We start from the raw sequence: 19,662 nt of genomic DNA, 5'->3' as shown, positions 1-19,662 counted from the left end.
GCCTGACGTTAAAAACGTTCCCCAAAGTTATAAAAGTGTGAAATTCAACTTCAAACTGCAAATAATACCTAAATAAAGCAATCGATTTAGCCCATAAAAGTGTCTACCAGTTTATAGTCCATAATAAGCCCTTTATTCTGTTTGAGACTAAGAAAATGGCTTACCGATCCCCATGAGGGAAAAATTACAGCCCTCCAACATTACACAGTCTTGTTAGAAAAATGGCTAGTCATACCTTGAGCAGAAAAGTCTGCAAACTGTTCCCCCCAACTGAAGTTCTCTCAGCTCAACAGTCCTGTGTGGGAACAGCAATCGATTTTAGTTACTGCTGCTAAAATCATACTCCTCTTATAAACAGAACTCTTCATCTCTTTCTGTTTCAGAGTAAATAGTACATACCAGCACTATTTTATAATAACAAACTCTTGATAGAAGAATAAAAAACTATAACTAAACACCACATACTCTTTACCATCTCCGTGGAGATGCTACTTGTTCAGAGCGGCAAAGAGAATGACTGGGGGGGCGGAGCCTGGGAGGGACTATATGGACAGCTTTTGCTGTGCTCTTTGCCATTTCCTGTTGGGGAAGAGAATATTCCCACAAGTTATGGATGACGCCGTGGACCGGACACACCAATGTTGGAGAAATATGGAGCAGTTTATTTTTTATGTCAATTTAAAAGAAGATACTTGAAAAGACTTTCCAATTAAAGAGCTGCAAGATGTGCAAAAGCTAAGTGGTTAAAGGGATATAGAAATTAATATGAAGGCCGTTTAAAATTGTATTTGGAAATATTTCTGCATTATTCATGCATTGGCAAAAATGGTTGCTAGAAAAAAAGATCACAGGTTTTGCAATTACTTGTTTTTTGCACAAGGAAGCCTTACAGAGAATATGCTATTAGGCTAATCCAGTTTCAAAGAAGGAACGTTTGTTACACAATTTAGATGTAGTCCGTGCTTTAAAGTTCTATTTAGAAGCAACAAAGGATTTCAGACAAACTTCTTCTTTGTTTGTCGTTTATTCTGGTAAGAGGAGAGGACAAAAAGCTACTGCTACCTCTCTTTCTTTCTGGCTGAAAAGCATCATCCGATTGGCTTATGAGACTGCCGGACGGCAGCCTCCTGAACGAATCACAGCTCACTCTACTAGGGCTGTGGCTTCCACATGGGCCTTTAAGAACGAGGCTTATGTTGATCAGATATGTAAGGCAGCGACCTGGTCTTCTCTGCACACTTTTGCCAAATTCTACAAATTTAATACTTTTGCTTCTTCGGAGGCTATTTTTGGGAGAAAGGTTTTGCAAGCCGTGGTGCCTTCTGTTTAGGTAACCTGATTTGCTCCCTCCCTTCATCTGTGTCCTAAAGCTTTGGTATTGGTTCCCACAAGTTATGGATGACGCCGTGGACCGGACACACCAATGTTGGAGAAAACAGAATTTATGCTTACCTGATAAATTACTTTCTCCAACGGTGTGTCCGGTCCACGGCCCGCCCTGGTTTTTTAATCAGGTTTGAAAAATGTCTTTCTCTATACACTACAGTCACCACGGCACCCTATAGTTTCTCCTTTTTTTCTCCTAACGGTCGAATGACTGGGGGGGCGGAGCCTGGGAGGGACTATATGGACAGCTTTTGCTGTGCTCTTTGCCATTTCCTGTTGGGGAAGAGAATATTCCCACAAGTTATGGATGACGCCGTGGACCGGACACACAGGTTTTGCAATTACTTGTTTTGTGCACAAGGAAAGATCACAGGTTTTGCAATTACTTGTTTTGTGCACAAGGAAGCCTTACAGAGAATATGCTATTAGGCTAATAATAGCATATTCTCTGTAAGGCTTCCTTGTGCACAAAACAAGTAATTGCAAAACCTGTGATCTTTTTTTCTAGCAACCATTTTTGCCAATGCATGAATAATGCAGAAATATTTCCAAATACAATTTTAAATGGCCTTCATATTAATTTCTATATCCCTTTAACCACTTAGCTTTTGCACATCTTGCAGCTCTTTAATTGGAAAGTCTTTTCAAGTATCTTCTTTTAAATTGACATAAAAAATAAACTGCTCCATATTTTTATTGATTATATGTGATTTATGAGTGGAGAGTCAAATAAGTTTTAGTGAACAGATTTCTATAGTCTTAGTGACTCCAAAGGAGTATGTGGTAAGGACGGTGGATATAGGATTTGATTTCAGCTTTTCCATATTCATATAAGTTTATATTTTTTTTTACATTTCCAGTATTATGATCTATGTATGATAATAGCAGTTATCACTTCCTGTTATCCTCATATTTGATATAAGCCATATATGTATTTACTATTAGGATGTACACTTCTTATAAATATTATTTTAGCAATCCCCAAATCAATGTATTGAATGAGGTTGTAGGTGCTAAGAAATTAATGGGTCATTGGCTGCTTTGATGCTGGGTTTAAACAGAGCTGACTGTGTGGGTCTGTCTGTGTGTGTGGGGGTCTGTGAGGCTCAGTGTGTGTGTGGGTCTGTTTGTGTGTGTGGGTCTGTGAGGTTCAGTGTGTGTGTGTGTTTGTGTGGGTCAGTCTGTCTGTGTGGGTGGGTCTGTCTGTGAGGGTGGGTATGCCTGTTTGTGTGTGTGTGTGTGTGTGTGTGTGTGTCTTCCTGTAGTCTCTGTCCAGTACTTGTGTTCTGTGCTAGAGGTTGAAATAACTAACTCTTTTCAGGTGCTAAATACTTGTTGGTGCCAGTAATTTAGTGATATGTATATATATGTTGTCAGTATATTTATGAAAATCTTAGCAGTATTCTCCAAACAATGTGTGAGTATATGGCAGGGAATATATTTAACAATCTTCCTTTAGACTGAACCCACAATCAATATACTTCTACTAAGACAACAAATAAAATTAATATAAATACCTGAACTCTTGTATTTAGTTAATATCCATGAACATTTTTTAAATATATTTGCAATAAAAGGAATATGAAATAATATTATATGCGCTTGAAAACTATTTAAATATGCTATGCAAAGTTCATACACGCTTATCTTTTAAACCAACCTTATTTATAAATAGCCTTTAACATCCAAGCAATACAATTCTAAACTGTGCTCTTAAACAATAGGATAATATATATATTCTGCTATTTAACTGCAATTTATCCTAATACAATATTAATTTACAGTATCAGAACTTGCACAGATGAGTTACTTAGCCAATCAGACACAGATTTAAACAATATATATAGGCTGTGAAATGCTAGTAAAATGCAGACTGTTCTCTAAATCTATTAAATACAAATTGACTATGCTCTCACCAGTTCCCTTTTTGTTTCAAGTTTTGAAAACAATATACTTCACCAATTTTGAACCAATCCGTAGAGGTCTTTAGGTCATCTCATTCAAGGGAAGGTTTTTGCATAAATCAAGGTTAAGTTTTTAGCTCCTTGCTTAGTGAAATTTTCCCAGGTATATCGCAGCCAAAATCAGATCACTAGTTTCAGCAAGTTGCAGACAACTGTCCCTTGTGCATTCACTACTCCCATTATATTTAATCATAGATGACCTGTTTCGTTCACGCCCTTTTTGCTTGTCCCTTGTCATTGGATAATTGGTTTAGTATACATTGTTGTTATGGAAACGCCCACGGAGCCTTGTCCCTTGTAATTGGATAATTGGAATATCTTATTTTTAACAGCCAAAAGGCTTTCTGGCTGTAGTTCTCTCATGGCAACACCGGGTGGCAGCATTACAAACAGACATAGCAATACATGTAGAAATACCATTTCTGAACATTTTTAAACAACTTAATTATTTTTATAAAATGATTATTTAATCAGACCATAACTTTCTATAGCAATTATTCATATTTGTTTCAGATAGGGTAAGGTTTTATGAATTTTCTGATCATTTCTAGATCAAACTCCATTATATTATATTATCAATTTATAATGCTAACAGTTACAGATTAGTATGATTTTTTTTTTTTTAAGTATCTTTTTATTGATTTATATATTTTCATAAGTATACATAAATTGAAATGCATTTAAGTAGATTTAAGTACATTCAAATACATCCAGTACATCAACTGCATCGGGGGGTCAAAAATCATTTTCTCAAAGCAGATGTGAATACAGCTTCTTATATAAAAAGAAAATATATATGCTTCCTTTGCCCCCTACCATAAACAAAATGTACGTCTTTCTCTGGAGGCCCTCTTTACTTGGCCTCATCAATTACCACAACATATATTAATAGAAAAAGAAAAAGAAAAAAAAAACATAACTCAAACATAAACATCTGCTGAGATTATACGAATAATCATAACAATCAGCGAAAACCATAGGTCACATTTCGTTGAAACAGCAACGCAGCTGAAGGTAAATAAGTTCCCTATGAACAGAGGAAGGGTACCATATCGACCATTCAAAACTCAACCCGGGAGGGTACTGATACCAAAACTTGTAGGGCTTAACGTCTAATGCGCTCAGAGGGGGAGGGAGTAGAAGTAGGAGGGCGTGGAAAGCAGATAAGTAACTAGAAGGAAAGGGGGGAGGCTAGCGTTCTACGGCCTATTGCTCCAGGAACTCGGTAATTCTCCCTTATAGATCATATTTTTCACTATCTTTGATTTAATTAAAGGTTTAATAATTTGAAGTTGAACATCTATCGACTCAGCTTCTATTATACTCAGCCATTTGTAAAAAAACCTTTTTATATGTTTCTTAGCACCAGATTGAATGTCATATTGTTCCAAGATTATCTGATTTTGCATCCCCTTCACAAATTGTTTAATACTGGGAACTTTTGAATCTTTCCACTTTCCTAGAATCAGTACTCTACCTTGTAGAATTGCTGTGTTAATAAGACTTGCATTCTCTCGCCAATCTGTCATCTGATATAAAAACATAACCATTTTACTGTTTATTTGCACTTTTGGGTTTAACCATTTATTTAGCCAGTATTGTACTTGCTGCCAAAACTGTTGAACTTTTGGACATAAATAAAGGCAATGCTCTAGATCTGCTTCTTTAGCTCCACATTTATAGCATACTATATCCATATTCCTATACCATCTTGCTATTTTACTCGGTGTAATATACAATTGATTAATTACTTTAAAGTGTGATTCTCTCCAGGTAGTAACCTTGGTAGTCCTGATTACAGTGTGTAGACTATCTACTAGTTCTTCCTTTGTCACTGTAACCCGCAATTTCCTCCATTTCCCTTGGAGGGACTGTAAATGTGTGTCTATTTTATAATTCATTATAAAATTATAGATCAAACTAATTGCATATTTCTTTTGTGCAAGTCCCTTAATAATATCGTCTAACCCTCCTAATGACCAATCATCGCCGTAATTAGCTTGTAACTCGTTGTGAAAATGCCTAACTTGTAGGTAAGCAAAGAAATCTGTATTCTTTAACTGATACTCCTCTTTTAGTTCGTCGTATGATTTTACTATATGGGTTCTAGTATGATTAGTATGATTTATACATCTAATATGGTATTCATGCATATACAGCATGTTTCATATTTCTGTGCATTTCTTCCTGGATATCTGAATCTTGTCTGAATAGATCTGAAATAAAAATAAGTGTCATTAATTATTTCTTTCCAGGTCCACAAATATTTATATTCTTAAAAACAGAGGTTAAGATATTCATGCTTTCAAAATATACATATATATATATATATATATACACACACACACATACATATATATATATATATCTCATATCCATTAAAATATATACAGTTGTTTTGAAATCATAATGTAAGCCATGTGCCTTCACTGTATGCTGTCCTCCCCTAGACACAATGTCTCTTATTCACCACATCTTGTATATTCCAGGGTTAGTAACCACACAGCATGAGCCACTCAAACAAATCTGTGCTAATTATCAGTCCCTTTTGAAGAATGTTTGCATCTTTCACATCTCTTCAGACGGATCGGCATCTCCCTTGTAGGAAACCCATATATGGGCATGTATCCTGTTCTAGGTATCAGAATGCTGTCATTTAACATTGGTTCCCAGGCAATCATACAGATGGTTTCTGAAACTGTGTTATATTTTAATTAAAACAAATGTTCTATTGTTCTCATTTTAGCCAGGAATGTCTCCTTCAAAGTAATCTCTATGAGTCTCCTGTGCAATTGAAGAAGTGGGGGAGAACTAAACCTGTCTGAAGTCAGTTCTTCTGAATGCAATGAGTTATTTTCTACTGATCAGTGAAATATCTGATCAAAGATACAGATTTATTAATCTTGAAATATATGATTAAAATATATATTTATTAACCTCACATATACCTTGACAATGCGCGTGTGTTTCTTGGGCGTATCATGCCAGTGCCTCACCCACCTCTGACCTCACTGCACATCACTGCTCTGTACATGTGAACGGCTTTTCTCCTGTGTGACTCCTTTCATGAGATTTGAGATTACTCATATATGCAAAACATTTTCCACACTCTGTACATGTGAACGGCTTTTCTCCTGTGTGATTCCTTTCATGATATTTCAGACTACTTATTTGTGTAAAACATTTTCCACACTCAGTACATTTGAAAGGCTTTTCTCCTGTGTGACTCCTTTCATGATACTTCAGACTAGTTATTTGTGTAAAACTTTTTCCACACTCTGTACATGTGAAAGGCTTTTCTCCTGTGTGAATCCTTTTATGCTTTTTCAGATCACTCTTTTGTGTAAAACTATTTCCACACTCTGTACATGTGAAAGGCTTTTCTCCTGTGTGAATCCTTTTATGTTTTTTCAGATTACTCCTTTCAGTAAAACTTTTTCCACACTCTGAACATGTGAAAGGCTTTTCTCCTGTGTGAATCCTTTCATGAGTTTTTAGATAACTCATATCTGTAAAACTTTTTCCACATTCTGTACATGTGAAAGGCTTTTCTCCTGTGTGAATACTTTCATGAGTTTTCAGACTACTTATTTGTGTAAAACTTTTGCCACATTCTGTACATTTGAAAGGCTTTTCTCCTGTGTGAATCCTTTCATGATATTTCAGACTACTTCTTTGTGTAAAACTTTTGCCACACTCTGTACATGTGAAAGGCTTTTCTCCTGTGTGAATCATTTCATGAGATTTCAGATTAGTTATATATGTAAAACTATTTCCACACTCTGTACATATGAAAGGCTTTTCTCCTGTGTGACTCCTTTCATGAGTTTTCAGATTACTCATAAATGTAAAACATTTTCCACACTCTGTACACGTGAAAGGCTTTTCTCCTGTGTGAATCCTCTCATGAGTTTTCAGATTACTCTTTTCTGTAAAAAAAATTCCACACTCTGTACATGTGAAAGGCTTTTTCCCTGTGTGACTCCTTTCATGAGTTTTCAGTTTACTCATATATGTAAAACTTTTTCCACACTCTGTACATGTGAAAGGTTTTTCTCCTGTGTGACTCCTTTCATGTTTTTTCAGATGACTCTTTTCAGTAAAACATTCTCCACACTTTGTACATGTGAAAGGCTTTTCTCCCGTGTGAATATTTTCATGCTTTTTCAGATCACTCTTTTGTGTAAAACTATTTCCACACTTTGTACAAGTGAAAATCTTTTCTCCTGTGTGATTCTTTTCATGTTTTTTCAGACTACTCTTTTCTGTAAAACTTTTTTCAAACTCTGTACAGCTAAATGGTTTCTCCCCTGTGTGGGTCCTTTTATCAGCTATAAGTTTTGTCATTTGTGTAATACCTTTTCCACACTCAGGATATGTGTTTGGCTTATCACCTGTGTGAATTTTGTGGTGTTCTAGGAGACGAGACTTCCATCTAAAGCTTTTCTCACATTCTGTACATTTGAAAGGTTTCTCCTTTGTATGAATCATTTGGTTAGACTGTAGACTTTTCTCTTCTTTAAAAAATGTTGAAAGCTTGGTAAATGTTTGTGGTTTATCCTCTGGGATAATCATTTCACTAGATAAGGCATAAGTCTTGTCCTCTTGTTTGATGACTAAATTACTCTCGGTACATAATGATTGCTGCCCAGTTCCTGACAATTCATCAACTTCTTTAAATATCTGCTGTGATTTCCCAAATGTTTGTGAATAGTCATTAGTGTCTAAAAATGTTGGAGCCTGTGGTATCATTCTGATGCTTCCTGTAGTGAAGAATGCAGATTAATTTTTCACGTGTTTGTCTACATAAAAATAAATGAAATAAAGACAAATAATATTTATTCTTTATAAAATAATCCATCTTAATAAAAAATCATATTCTTTTATATGCAACAAAATGTCTTTTGTTTTGTGTTTATGTTTAAATTTATTTACGTTTAAATCACAAATTAAAGAATGATCACAAAGAATATTGCATAATTTTCTCAGCCAGGGAACAAGTACATCTGTATTCTGGTCAAGAGAGGTGGCATTCACCATCCTCATTTAACATTGAACAAGCAACTGCACATACAGTCCTGCACGGCTCATGCTTAACAAGTTGGGTGAGAATATGATGTCTTAATTATCACAGACTAATAATCAGTTTGAGATGTTTTGAGAGGGTAAGAAGCAGTAATTTTACAATGCTTTAAAGCTTTCAGCTGTGGTTGTTTAATTTATATAAACAGCCAAAAACTGTATTAGTTTAATAATATTTACTGCAAAAACATAATTTATGCTTACCTGATAAATTCCTTTCTCCTGTAGTGTGGTCAGTCCACGGGTCATCATTACTTGTGGGATATTAACTCCTCCCCAACAGGAAGTGCAAGAGGATCACCCAGCAGAGCTGCTATATAGCTCCTCCCCTCTACGTCACACCCAGTCATTCGACCGAGAACCAACGAGAAAGGAGAAGCTAAAGGGTGCAGTGGTGACTGGAGTATAATTTAAAAATTTAGACCTGCCATAAAAAACAGGGCGGGCCGTGGACTGACCACACTACAGGAGAAAGGAATTTATCAGGTAAGCATAAATTATGTTTTCTCCTGTTAAGTGTGGTCAGTCCACGGGTCATCATTACTTGTGGGATACCAATACCAAAGCTAAAGTACACGGATGACGGGAGGGACAGGCAGGATCTTTATACGGAAGGAACCACTGCCTGAAGAACCTTTCTCCCAAAAACAGCCTCCGAAGAAGCAAAAGTGTCAAATTTGTAAAATTTGGAAAAAGTATGAAGAGAAGACCAAGTTGCAGCCTTGCAAATCTGTTCAACAGAGGCCTCATTCTTAAAGGCCCAAGTGGAAGCCACAGCTCTAGTAGAATGAGCTGTAATTCTTTCAGGAGGCTGCTGTCCAGCAGTCTCATAAGCTAAACGTATTATGCTACGAAGCCAAAAAGAGAGAGAGGTAGCAGAAGCTTTTTGACCTCTCCTCTGACCAGAATAAACGACAAACAGGGAAGACGTTTGTCGAAAATCTTTAGTTGCCTGTAAATAAAATTTCAGGGCACGAACTACATCCAGATTGTGTAGAAGTCGTTCCTTCTTCGAAGAAGGATTAGGACACAAAGATGGAACAACAATCTCTTGATTGATATTCCTGTTAGTGACCACCTTAGGTAAGAACCCAGGTTTAGTACGCAGAACTACCTTGTCTGAATGAAAAATCAGATAAGGAGAATCACAATGTAAGGCCGATAACTCAGAGACTCTTCGAGCCGAGGAAATAGCCATTAAAAACAGAACTTTCCAAGATAACAATTTGATATCAATGGAATGAAGGGGTTCAAACGGAACACCCTGTAAAACGTTAAGAACTAAGTTTAAACTCCATGGCGGAGCAACAGTTTTAAACACAGGCTTAATCCTGGCCAAAGCCTGACAAAAAGCCTGAACGTCTGGAACTTCTGACAGACGTTTGTGTAAAAGAATGGACAGAGCTGAGATCTGTCCCTTTAAGGAACTAGCGGATAAACCCTTTTCTAAACCTTCTTGTAGAAAAGACAATATCCTAGGAATCCTAACCTTACTCCAAGAGTAACCTTTGGATTCGCACCAATATACGTATTTACGCCATATTTTATGGTAAATCTTTCTGGTAACAGGCTTCCTAGCCTGTATTAAGGTATCAATTACTGACTCAGAAAATCCACGTTTTGATAAAATCAAGCGTTCAATTTCCAGGCAGTCAGCTTCAGAGAAATTAGATTTTGATGTTTGAAGGGACCCTGGATCAGAAGGTCCTGTCTCAGAGGCAGAGACCAAGGTGGACAGGATGACATGTCCACTAGATCTGCATACCAGGTCCTGCGTGGCCACGCAGGCGCTATTAGAATCACCGATGCTCTCTCCTGTTTGATCCTGGCAATCAATCGAGGAAGCATCGGGAAGGGTGGAAACACATAAGCCCTCCCGAAGGTCCAAGGTGCTGTCAAAGCATCTACCAGGACCGCTCCCGGATCCCTGGATCTGGACCCGTAACAAGGAAGCTTGGCGTTCTGTCGAGACGCCATGAGATCTATTTCTGGTTTGCCCCAACGTCGAAGTATTTGGGCAAAGACCTCCGGATGAAGTTCCCACTCCCCCGGATGAAAAGTCTGACGACTTAGGAAATCCGCCTCACAGTTCTCCACCCCCGGGATGTGGATTGCTGATAGGTGGCAAGAGTGAGACTCTGCCCAGCGAATTATCTTTGATACTTCCATCATCGCTAGGGAGCTTCTTGTCCCTCCTTGATGGTTGATGTAAGCTACAGTCGTGATGTTGTCCGACTGAAACCTGATGAACCCCCGAGTTGTTAACTGGGGCCAAGCCAGAAGGGCATTGAGAACTGCTCTCAATTCCAGAATGTTTATTGGCAGGAGACTCTCCTCCTGAGTCCATGATCCCTGAGCCTTCAGAGAATTCCAGACAGCGCCCCAACCTAGTAGGCTGGCGTCTGTTGTTACAATTGTCCAATCTGGCCTGCTGAATGGCATCCCCCTGGACAGATGTGGCCGAGAAAGCCACCATAGAAGCGAATTTCTGGTCTCTTGATCCAGATTCAGAGTAGGGGACAAATCTGAGTAATCCCCATTCCACTGACTTAGCATGCACAATTGCAGCGGTCTGAGATGTAGGCGTGCAAAGGGTACTATGTCCATTGCCGCTACCATTAAGCCGATCACCTCCATGCATTGAGCCACTGACGGGTGTTGAATGGAATGAAGGACACGGCAAGCATTTTGAAGCTTTGTTAACCTGTCTTCTGTCAGGTAGATCTTCATTTCTACAGAATCTATAAGAGTCCCCAAGAAGGGAACTCTTGTGAGTGGAAAGAGAGAACTCTTCTTTTCGTTCACCTTCCACCCATGCGACCTTAGAAATGCCAGTACTAACTCTGTATGAGACTTGGCAGTTTGAAAGCTTGAAGCTTGTATCAGAATGTCGTCTAGGTACGGAGCTACCAAAATTCCTCGCGGTCTTAGTACCGCCAGAAGAGCACCCAGAACCTTTGTGAAGATTCTTGGAGCCGTAGCCAATCCGAATGGAAGAGCTACAAACTGGTAATGCCTGTCTAGGAAGGCAAACCTTAGATATCGGTAATGATCTCTGTGAATCGGTATGTGAAGGTAAGCATCCTTTAAATCCACTGTGGTCATGTACTGACCCTTTTGGATCATGGGTAGGATTGTCCGAATAGTTTCCATTTTGAACGATGGAACTCTTAGGAATTTGTTTAGGATCTTTAAATCCAAAATTGGTCTGAAGGTTCCTTCTTTCTTGGGAACCACAAACAGATTTGAGTAAAACCCCTGTCCGTGTTCCGACCGCGGAACCGGATGGATCACTCCCATTAGTAAAAGATCTTGTACACAGCGTAGAAACGCCTCTTTCTTTATTTGGTTTGTCGACAACCTTGACAGATGAAATCTCCCTTTTGGGGGAGAGGATTTGAAGTCCAGAAGATATCCCTGAGATATGATCTCTAACGCCCAGGGATCCTGGACATCTCTTGCCCAAGCCTGGGAGAAGAGAGAAAGTCTGCCCCCCACTAGATCCGTTCCCGGATCGGGGGCCCTCAATTCATGCTGTCTTAGGGGCAGCAGCAGGTTTTCTGGCCTGCTTGCCCTTGTTCCAGGACTGGTTAGGTCTCCAGCCTTGTCTGTAGCGAGCAACAGCTCCTTCCTGTTTTGGTGCAGAGGAAGTTGATGCTGCTCCTGCCTTGAAATTACGAAAGGAACGAAAATTAGACTGTCTAGCCCTAGGTTTGGCTCTGTCTTGAGGCAGGGCATGGCCTTTACCTCCTGTAATGTCAGCGATAATTTCTTTCAAACCGGGCCCAAATAAGGTCTGCCCTTTGAAAGGTATGTTAAGTAACTTAGATTTAGAAGTAACGTCAGCTGACCAGGATTTTAGCCACAGTGCTCTGCGTGCCTGAATGGTGAATCCGGAATTCTTAGCCGTAAGTTTAGTTAAATGTACTACGGCATCTGAAACAAATGAATTAGCTAGCTTAAGTGTTTTAAGCTTGTTTGAAATCTCATCTATAGTTATTGAGTCAAGAGTCTCTTCCAGGGACTCGGACCAAAAAGCGGCCGCGGCCGTGACAGACGCAATACATGCAAGGGGTTGCAATATAAAACCTTGTTGAACAAACATTTTCTTAAGGTAACCCTCTAATTTTTTATCCATTGGATCTGAAAAGGCACAGCTATCCTCCACCGGGATAGTGGTACGCTTAGCCAGAGTAGAAACCGCTCCCTCCACCTTAGGGACCGTCTGCCATAAGTCCCGTGTGGTGGCGTCTATTGGAAACATTTTTCTAAATACAGGAGGGGGGGGAAAGGGTACACCGGGCCTATCCCACTCCTTAGTAATTATCTCTGTAAGCCTCTTAGGTATAGGAAATACGTCAGTACTCGCCGGTACCGCATAGTATCTATCCAGCCTACATAATTTCTCTGGGATTGCAACGGTGTTACAATCATTCAGAGCCGCTAATACCTCCCCTAGCAGTACGCGGAGGTTTTCAAGCTTAAACTTAAAATTAGAAATGTCTGAATCCACTCTATTGGGATCAGAACCGTCACCTGCAGATTGAAGCTCTCCGTCCTCATGTTCTGCATACTGTGACGCAGTATCTGACATGGCCCTATTATTATCAGCGCACTCTGTTCTCACCCCAGAGTGATCACGCTTCCCTCTAAGTTCTGGTAATTTAGACAAAACTTCAGTCATAACATTAGCCATGTCCTGTAATGTGATTTGTAATGGCCGCCCTGAAGTACCCGGCGTTACAATATCACGCACCTCCCGAGCGGGAGATGCAGGTACTGACACGTGAGGAGAGTTAGTCGGCATAACTTTCCTCTCGTTGTTTGGTGAATGTTGTTCAATTTGTACAGATTGACTTTTATTTAAAGTAGCATCAATGCAATTAGTACATAAATTTCTATTGGGCTCCACTTTGGCTTTAGCACATATAGCACAGAGATATTCCTCTGAGTCAGACATGTTTAACACACTAGCAATTAAACCAGCAAACTTGGAAATACTTTTCAATTCAATTTACAAATAATATGAAAAACGTACTGTGCCTTTAAGAAGCACAGAAAAAGTTATGACAGTTGAGTAACAATAAACCGGAGAACTATAAAATCAAATTCTTTCCGGTAAAAACACAATTTTAGCAAAGGATTGCCCCCATTAGCAATGGATAACTAACCCTTAAATAGCAGAAAAAATGTACAGAATATAACGTTTTTTATCACAGTCAAAGCACAATCTCACAGGTCTGCTGTGAGTGATTACCTCCCTCAAAATAATTTTTGAAGACCCTTGAGCTCTGTAGAGACGAACCGGATCATGCAGGAAAGAAAACAGACTTGTGACTGAATTTCTGATGCGTAGCAAAAGCGCCAAATTAAGCCCCTCCCCCTCACACACAACAGTGAGGGAGATCAGTAAACTGTTTTAAATTAAATAAAATGACCGCCAAGTGGAAAAAACAGTGCCCAAAACAATTTTTCACCCAGTACCTCAGAAAATTAAACGATTTAACATGCCAGCAAAACGTTTAACATCAAATAAATGAATTGTCATTAGAAAGCCTGCTGCTAGTCGTTCTCACTGCAAGATAGGCTAAAGTTTTATGCATACAGTATTATCCCAGTGAAGTGCCATTCCCCAGAATACTGAAGTGTAAATATACATACATGACAGCCTGATACCAGTTGCTACTACTGCATTTAAGGCTGAACTTACATTATATAGGTATTGGCGGTATTTTCTCAGTCAATTCCATTCCTCAGAAAATAATATGCTGCTACATACCTCTTTGCAGGTGAACCTGCCCGCTGTCCCCTGATCTGAAGTTTACCTCACTCCTCAGATGGCCGAGAACAGCAAAATGATCTTAACTACTCCGGCTAAAATCATACAAAAACTCAGGTAGATTCTTCTTCAAATTCTCCCTGAGAAGGAACAACACACTCCGGTGCTGTTTTAAAATAACAAACTTTTGATTGAAGTTATAAAAACTAAGTATAATCACCACAGTCCTCTCACACATCCTATCTATTAGTTGGGTGCAAGAGAATGACTGGGTGTGACGTAGAGGGGAGGAGCTATATAGCAGCTCTGCTGGGTGATCCTCTTGCACTTCCTGTTGGGGAGGAGTTAATATCCCACAAGTAATGATGACCCGTGGACTGACCACACTTAACAGGAGAAATTAAGCACACAAATCAGGGGCGGTTCTGGGGTGGGGAACACTCACTGGGAACAAGGTAGTCATTTAAGTGTAGTTATGGGTGTTCCATGAGTGAGGTCAGGGCAGGGGAAGTTGGAGTTGCAGGTGTTCTGAGTACACAGAAGGTGAGGTTAGGCAGTTAGCCATGATCTGCCTAAAAGGACAGGGGCGGGGGTTGTATTTTTTACCCTCCTTCTTATCCCAATGGGAGTTGCTCCTTCTTTATAACAGTCACTGACACAAATGTTCTCAAAAGATGCAGATATAAATATAATAGTTTATATTTGTTTAATGAGTGATCTATTCTATTTTCCAGTAAATAAAGTCAGCATAATATCTATTTTACTCACCTAACACATATGAGTTCATGCTGATAACAGGCTCCAATGTCTGTGCTCAGGAAGAAGGTTCCCTTATTCACTCCAGTTACATCAATACCTGATATCTCTCAGTGTCTGTAAAAAGTATATTAAATGGTTTAGACAGATAATAATAAATAATGGTTCTGATTAACTGTACATATGGTATAATTAAAGGCACACATAACAATTGATGTAATACACATCAGCTGTTTAGGTTATTACATATGTGCTATTGATTCAGCACAAGCATTTAGTACAATTAACACTGTGTGGGTTATAATTGCCCCTTAAAGGGATATTAAAGTCAAAATTAATCTTTCATGATTCAGATAGGGCATGCAATTTTACACAACTTTCTAATTTACTTTTATCATCAAATTTGCTTTGTTCTCTTGGTAATCTTAGTTGAACGCTAATCCTAGGAGGCTCCTATGCCAATTTCTAAGCCCTAGAAGGCTGCCTCTTATCTAAATGCATGACATTTTTTACAGCTAGAGGGTGTTAGTTCATGTGTTTCATATAAATAACATTGTGCTCATGCATGTGGAGTTATTTAAGAGTCAGCACTAATTGCCTGAAATGCCAGTTTGTCAAAAGATCTAAAATACGGAGGCAGTCTGCAGAAGATTAGATACAAGGTAATTACAGAGGTAAAAAGTATATTTCTATTACAGTGATGGTTATGCAAAACTGGAGAATGATAAATAAAGGGATTATCTATCTTATTAAACAATAACATTTTGGGTGTTTATGAATCTTCACAGATCTATACAACATAATGGTAGAAAATCTATTTATGAGAGGGGCCATATCATAAATCTTATAGAATGGTAAAAAGATACTTCAATGTGTTAATATCTGATGCAGCACTCTCTCGGTAGCTTAATAACCAGCAACAATAAATGCACAGAACAATTACCGCACAGTGATTACTGCAAAAAACAAAGAACCGGCTGACTTACGATACTATACTTAATCACAGCGTTTGTTACAAACATAAATATAGAACCGGCTGACTTACGATACTATACTTAATCACAGCGTTTGTTGCAAACATAAATATAGAACCGGCTGACTTACGATACTATACTTAATCACAGCGTTTGTTGCAAACATAAATATAGAACCGGCTGACTTACGATACTATACTTAATCACAGCGTTTGTTGCAAACAAATATAGAACCGGCTGACTTACGATACTGTACTTAATCACAGCGTTTGTTGCAAACATAAATATAGAACCGGCTGACTTACGATACTATACTTAATCACAGCGTTTGTTGCAAACATAAATATAGAACTGGCTGACTTACGATACTGTACTTAATCATAGCGTTTGTTACAAACATAAATATAGAACCGGCTGACTTACGATACTATACTTAATCACAGCGTTTGTTACAAACATAAATATAGAACCAGCTGACTTACGATACTATACTTAATCACAGCGTTTGTTGCAAACAAATATAGAACCAGCTGACTTACGATACTATACTTAATCACAGCGTTTGTTGCAAACATAAATATAGAACCGGCTGACTTACGATACTATACTTAATCACAGCGTTTGTTACAAACATAAATATAGAACCAGCTGACTTACGATACTATACTTAATCACAGCGTTTGTTGCAAACAAATATAGAACCAGCTGACTTACGATACTATACTTAATCACAGCGTTTGTTGCAAACATAAATATAGAACCAGCTGACTTACGATACTGTACTTAATCACAGCGTTTGTTGCAAACATAAATATAGAACTGGCTGACTTACGATACTGTACTTAATCATAGCGTTTGTTACAAACATAAATATAGAACCGGCTGACTTACGATACTATACTTAATCACAGCGTTTATTACAAACATAAATATAGAACCAGCTGACTTACGATACTATACTTAATCACAGCGTTTGTTGCAAACAAATATAGAACCAGCTGACTTACGATACTGTACTTAATCACAGCGTTTGTTGCAAACATAAATATAGAACTGGCTGACTTACGATACTGTATTTAATCATAGCGTTTGTTACAAACATAAATATAGAACCGGCTGACTTACGATACTATACTTAATCACAGCGTTTGTTACAAACATAAATATAGAACCAGCTGACTTACGATACTATACTTAATCACAGCGTTTGTTGCAAACAAATATAGAACCAGCTGACTTACGATACTATACTTAATCACAGCGTTTGTTGCAAACATAAATATAGAACCAGCTGACTTACGATACTGTACTTAATCACAGCGTTTGTTGCAAACATAAATATAGAACCGGCTGACTTACGATACTGTACTTAATCACAGCGTTTGTTACAAACATAAATATAGAACCAGCTGACTTACGATACTATACTTAATCACAGCGTTTGTTACAAACATAAATATAGAACCGGCTGACTTACGATACTATACTTAATCACAGCGTTTGTTACAAACATAAATATAGAACCGGCTGACTTACGATACTATACTTAATCACAGCGTTTGTTGCAAACATAAATATAGAACCAGCTAATTTATGATACTATACTTAATCACAGCGTTTGTTGCAAACATAAATATAGAACCAGCTAATTTATGATACTATACTTAATCACAGCGTTTGTTGCATTCATAAATATAGAACCAGCTAATTTATGATACTATACTTAATCACAGCGTTTGTTGCAAACATAAATATAGAACCAGCTAATTTATGATACTATACTTAATCAGTAATTGATAATAGATTCTTACCACACTTTTGTATTATAAATCTTATAAATATGCGAAGTAAATATCTCTAGGATTCAAAATCTTAAAACACATTTCGGTGGCAGTTTAACAAACAGCAGTGGCAACTATACGACAATATAATAATATATTGAACTTAATAGTCATTTGTTTTATAAGGATGGGTGGTTGAGTTAAATAATGTAAATACTTTGTGGCCATTTCTTGGTAAAACCACAAGCAATTATAATATCAACGGTTGGTCCAAAATCTTAGCTAAAACTCATACATACATATCTTTCTTACAAATGGGAAAACTGTGCATTTAACAAATGAATCATTAAAAATGATGAATGAGATAACAGCTAACTAAAGTGTAATAATATAAAAAAACAGCAGGCAATCATTTTGGATACAAAAATTATTTAATCACATATAACATTGTTAATGTGCAATATTATATTACTGGAAATAAAAAAAAACTGCAGTTGACAAATTACTACTGGAAGAAAGCATTATTACCTTTTATATAAATAGAACATCATATATTTATACATTACAAGGCAAACTTTGCACATTAAAATTATTCAACTAAACATAAGGCACTACTATATCGACGGTAGCTGTGTGCTTGCATACTATTAACCATCATCAAGTGCAATACCATACTACCAAAGACAGTGGATTATAAGCTGTTGATAAAACACCAAACAAGCATACTGTCACTATATCATAAGAATACAATTAATGTTTAATCTATGATCAACAACATTATGGTAATCAATTTACAGCTATCTAAATAGCCTGTTGTTTAACAAACGATGACCAACTATGTGATATTTAACAAACGATAATCTGATGCCTAACAAACGTTTATCAATAATTACACAATATACTAATGATCAACAAACGATCAATAGCTCAGTGATATATTTTGCATAGCCACCAAAACATTACTATTTGATGTTTAACAAAGGACTATCAATTATCAGATGTTCAACAAACGACAATTTTATATTTAACCTCTATACCTTGCTGGAGCACAAAAACACTACTATTTGATTTTTAACAAATGACTATCAACTATCAGATGTTTAACAAACGACAGTTTGATATTAAAACTTTATATCTTGCTGCATAGTGCTTATTGTTAAATAACACTGATACATCTCCAAAACACTATCTGCCTATATATCAGTACCCAATCAAATAAAAAACAGGCACGTATATATCAGTATCAAACCTAATATAAAATAGAATCATAATATTTGATACTGATCCAATATCATTATATTGATACAAGATTAACCTTCTAGCTACCCAACACTTGCAATCCATTCACTTTATTTTCCTATACAGTGTATTACGTAATTTAATATACTTCCAGAACGAGCAACCCAAGTATTACTTGTGTTTTTAATGTAATTTCTTTCCCGAACATTTTAAGAAGTGTTATTAATTAAAAGTTACGTTTTACTATTAGAATTTTTGACTCTGTTACTTATGAGTTCTGTATAGTGATGTCGCGAACCTAAAAATTTCGGTTCGCGAACGGCGGACTCGAACTTCCTCTATTGTTCGCGAACCTGGCGAACCGCCATTGACTTCAATAGGCATGCGAACTTTAAAACCCACAGGGACTCTTTCTGGCCACAATAGTGATGGAAAAGTTGTTTCAAGGGGACTAACACCTGGACTGTGGCATGCCGGAGGGGGATCCATGGCAAAACTCCAACGGAAAATTACATAGTTGATGCAGAGTCTGGTTTTAAGCCATAAAGGGCCTAAATCGCCTAACATTCCTAAATTGTTTGGAATAACGTGCTTTAAAACATCAGGTATGATGTTGTATCGATCAGGTAGTGTAAGGGTTATGCCCGCTTCACAGTGACAGACCAAACTCCCCGTGTAACGCACCGCAAACAACCGCAACA

At 37.6% G+C, this 19,662-nt stretch overlaps 1 protein-coding gene across 1 annotated transcript in view; it reads right to left on the bottom strand.

Moving 5' to 3' along the window:
- Nucleotides 1-3,961: 3,961 nt before the first annotated feature.
- LOC128659746 (zinc finger protein 91-like) overlaps nt 3,962-19,662 on the bottom strand; it is a 262,253-nt gene continuing 246,552 nt past the window's right edge. The window contains exon 5 of the mRNA XM_053713326.1: nt 3,962-7,526. Coding sequence (XP_053569301.1) covers nt 6,369-7,526 — 1,158 coding nt within the window. The 3' untranslated portion in view covers nt 3,962-6,368. The remainder of the gene's footprint in view (nt 7,527-19,662) is intronic.

The sequence above is a fragment of the Bombina bombina genome, chromosome 5 (genome assembly GCF_027579735.1).
Source record: "Bombina bombina isolate aBomBom1 chromosome 5, aBomBom1.pri, whole genome shotgun sequence".
Classification (NCBI taxonomy): domain Eukaryota; kingdom Metazoa; phylum Chordata; class Amphibia; order Anura; family Bombinatoridae; genus Bombina; species Bombina bombina.
Note: the sequence above shows the minus strand (reverse complement) of the source record. Positions and strands in the feature narration are given on the sequence as shown.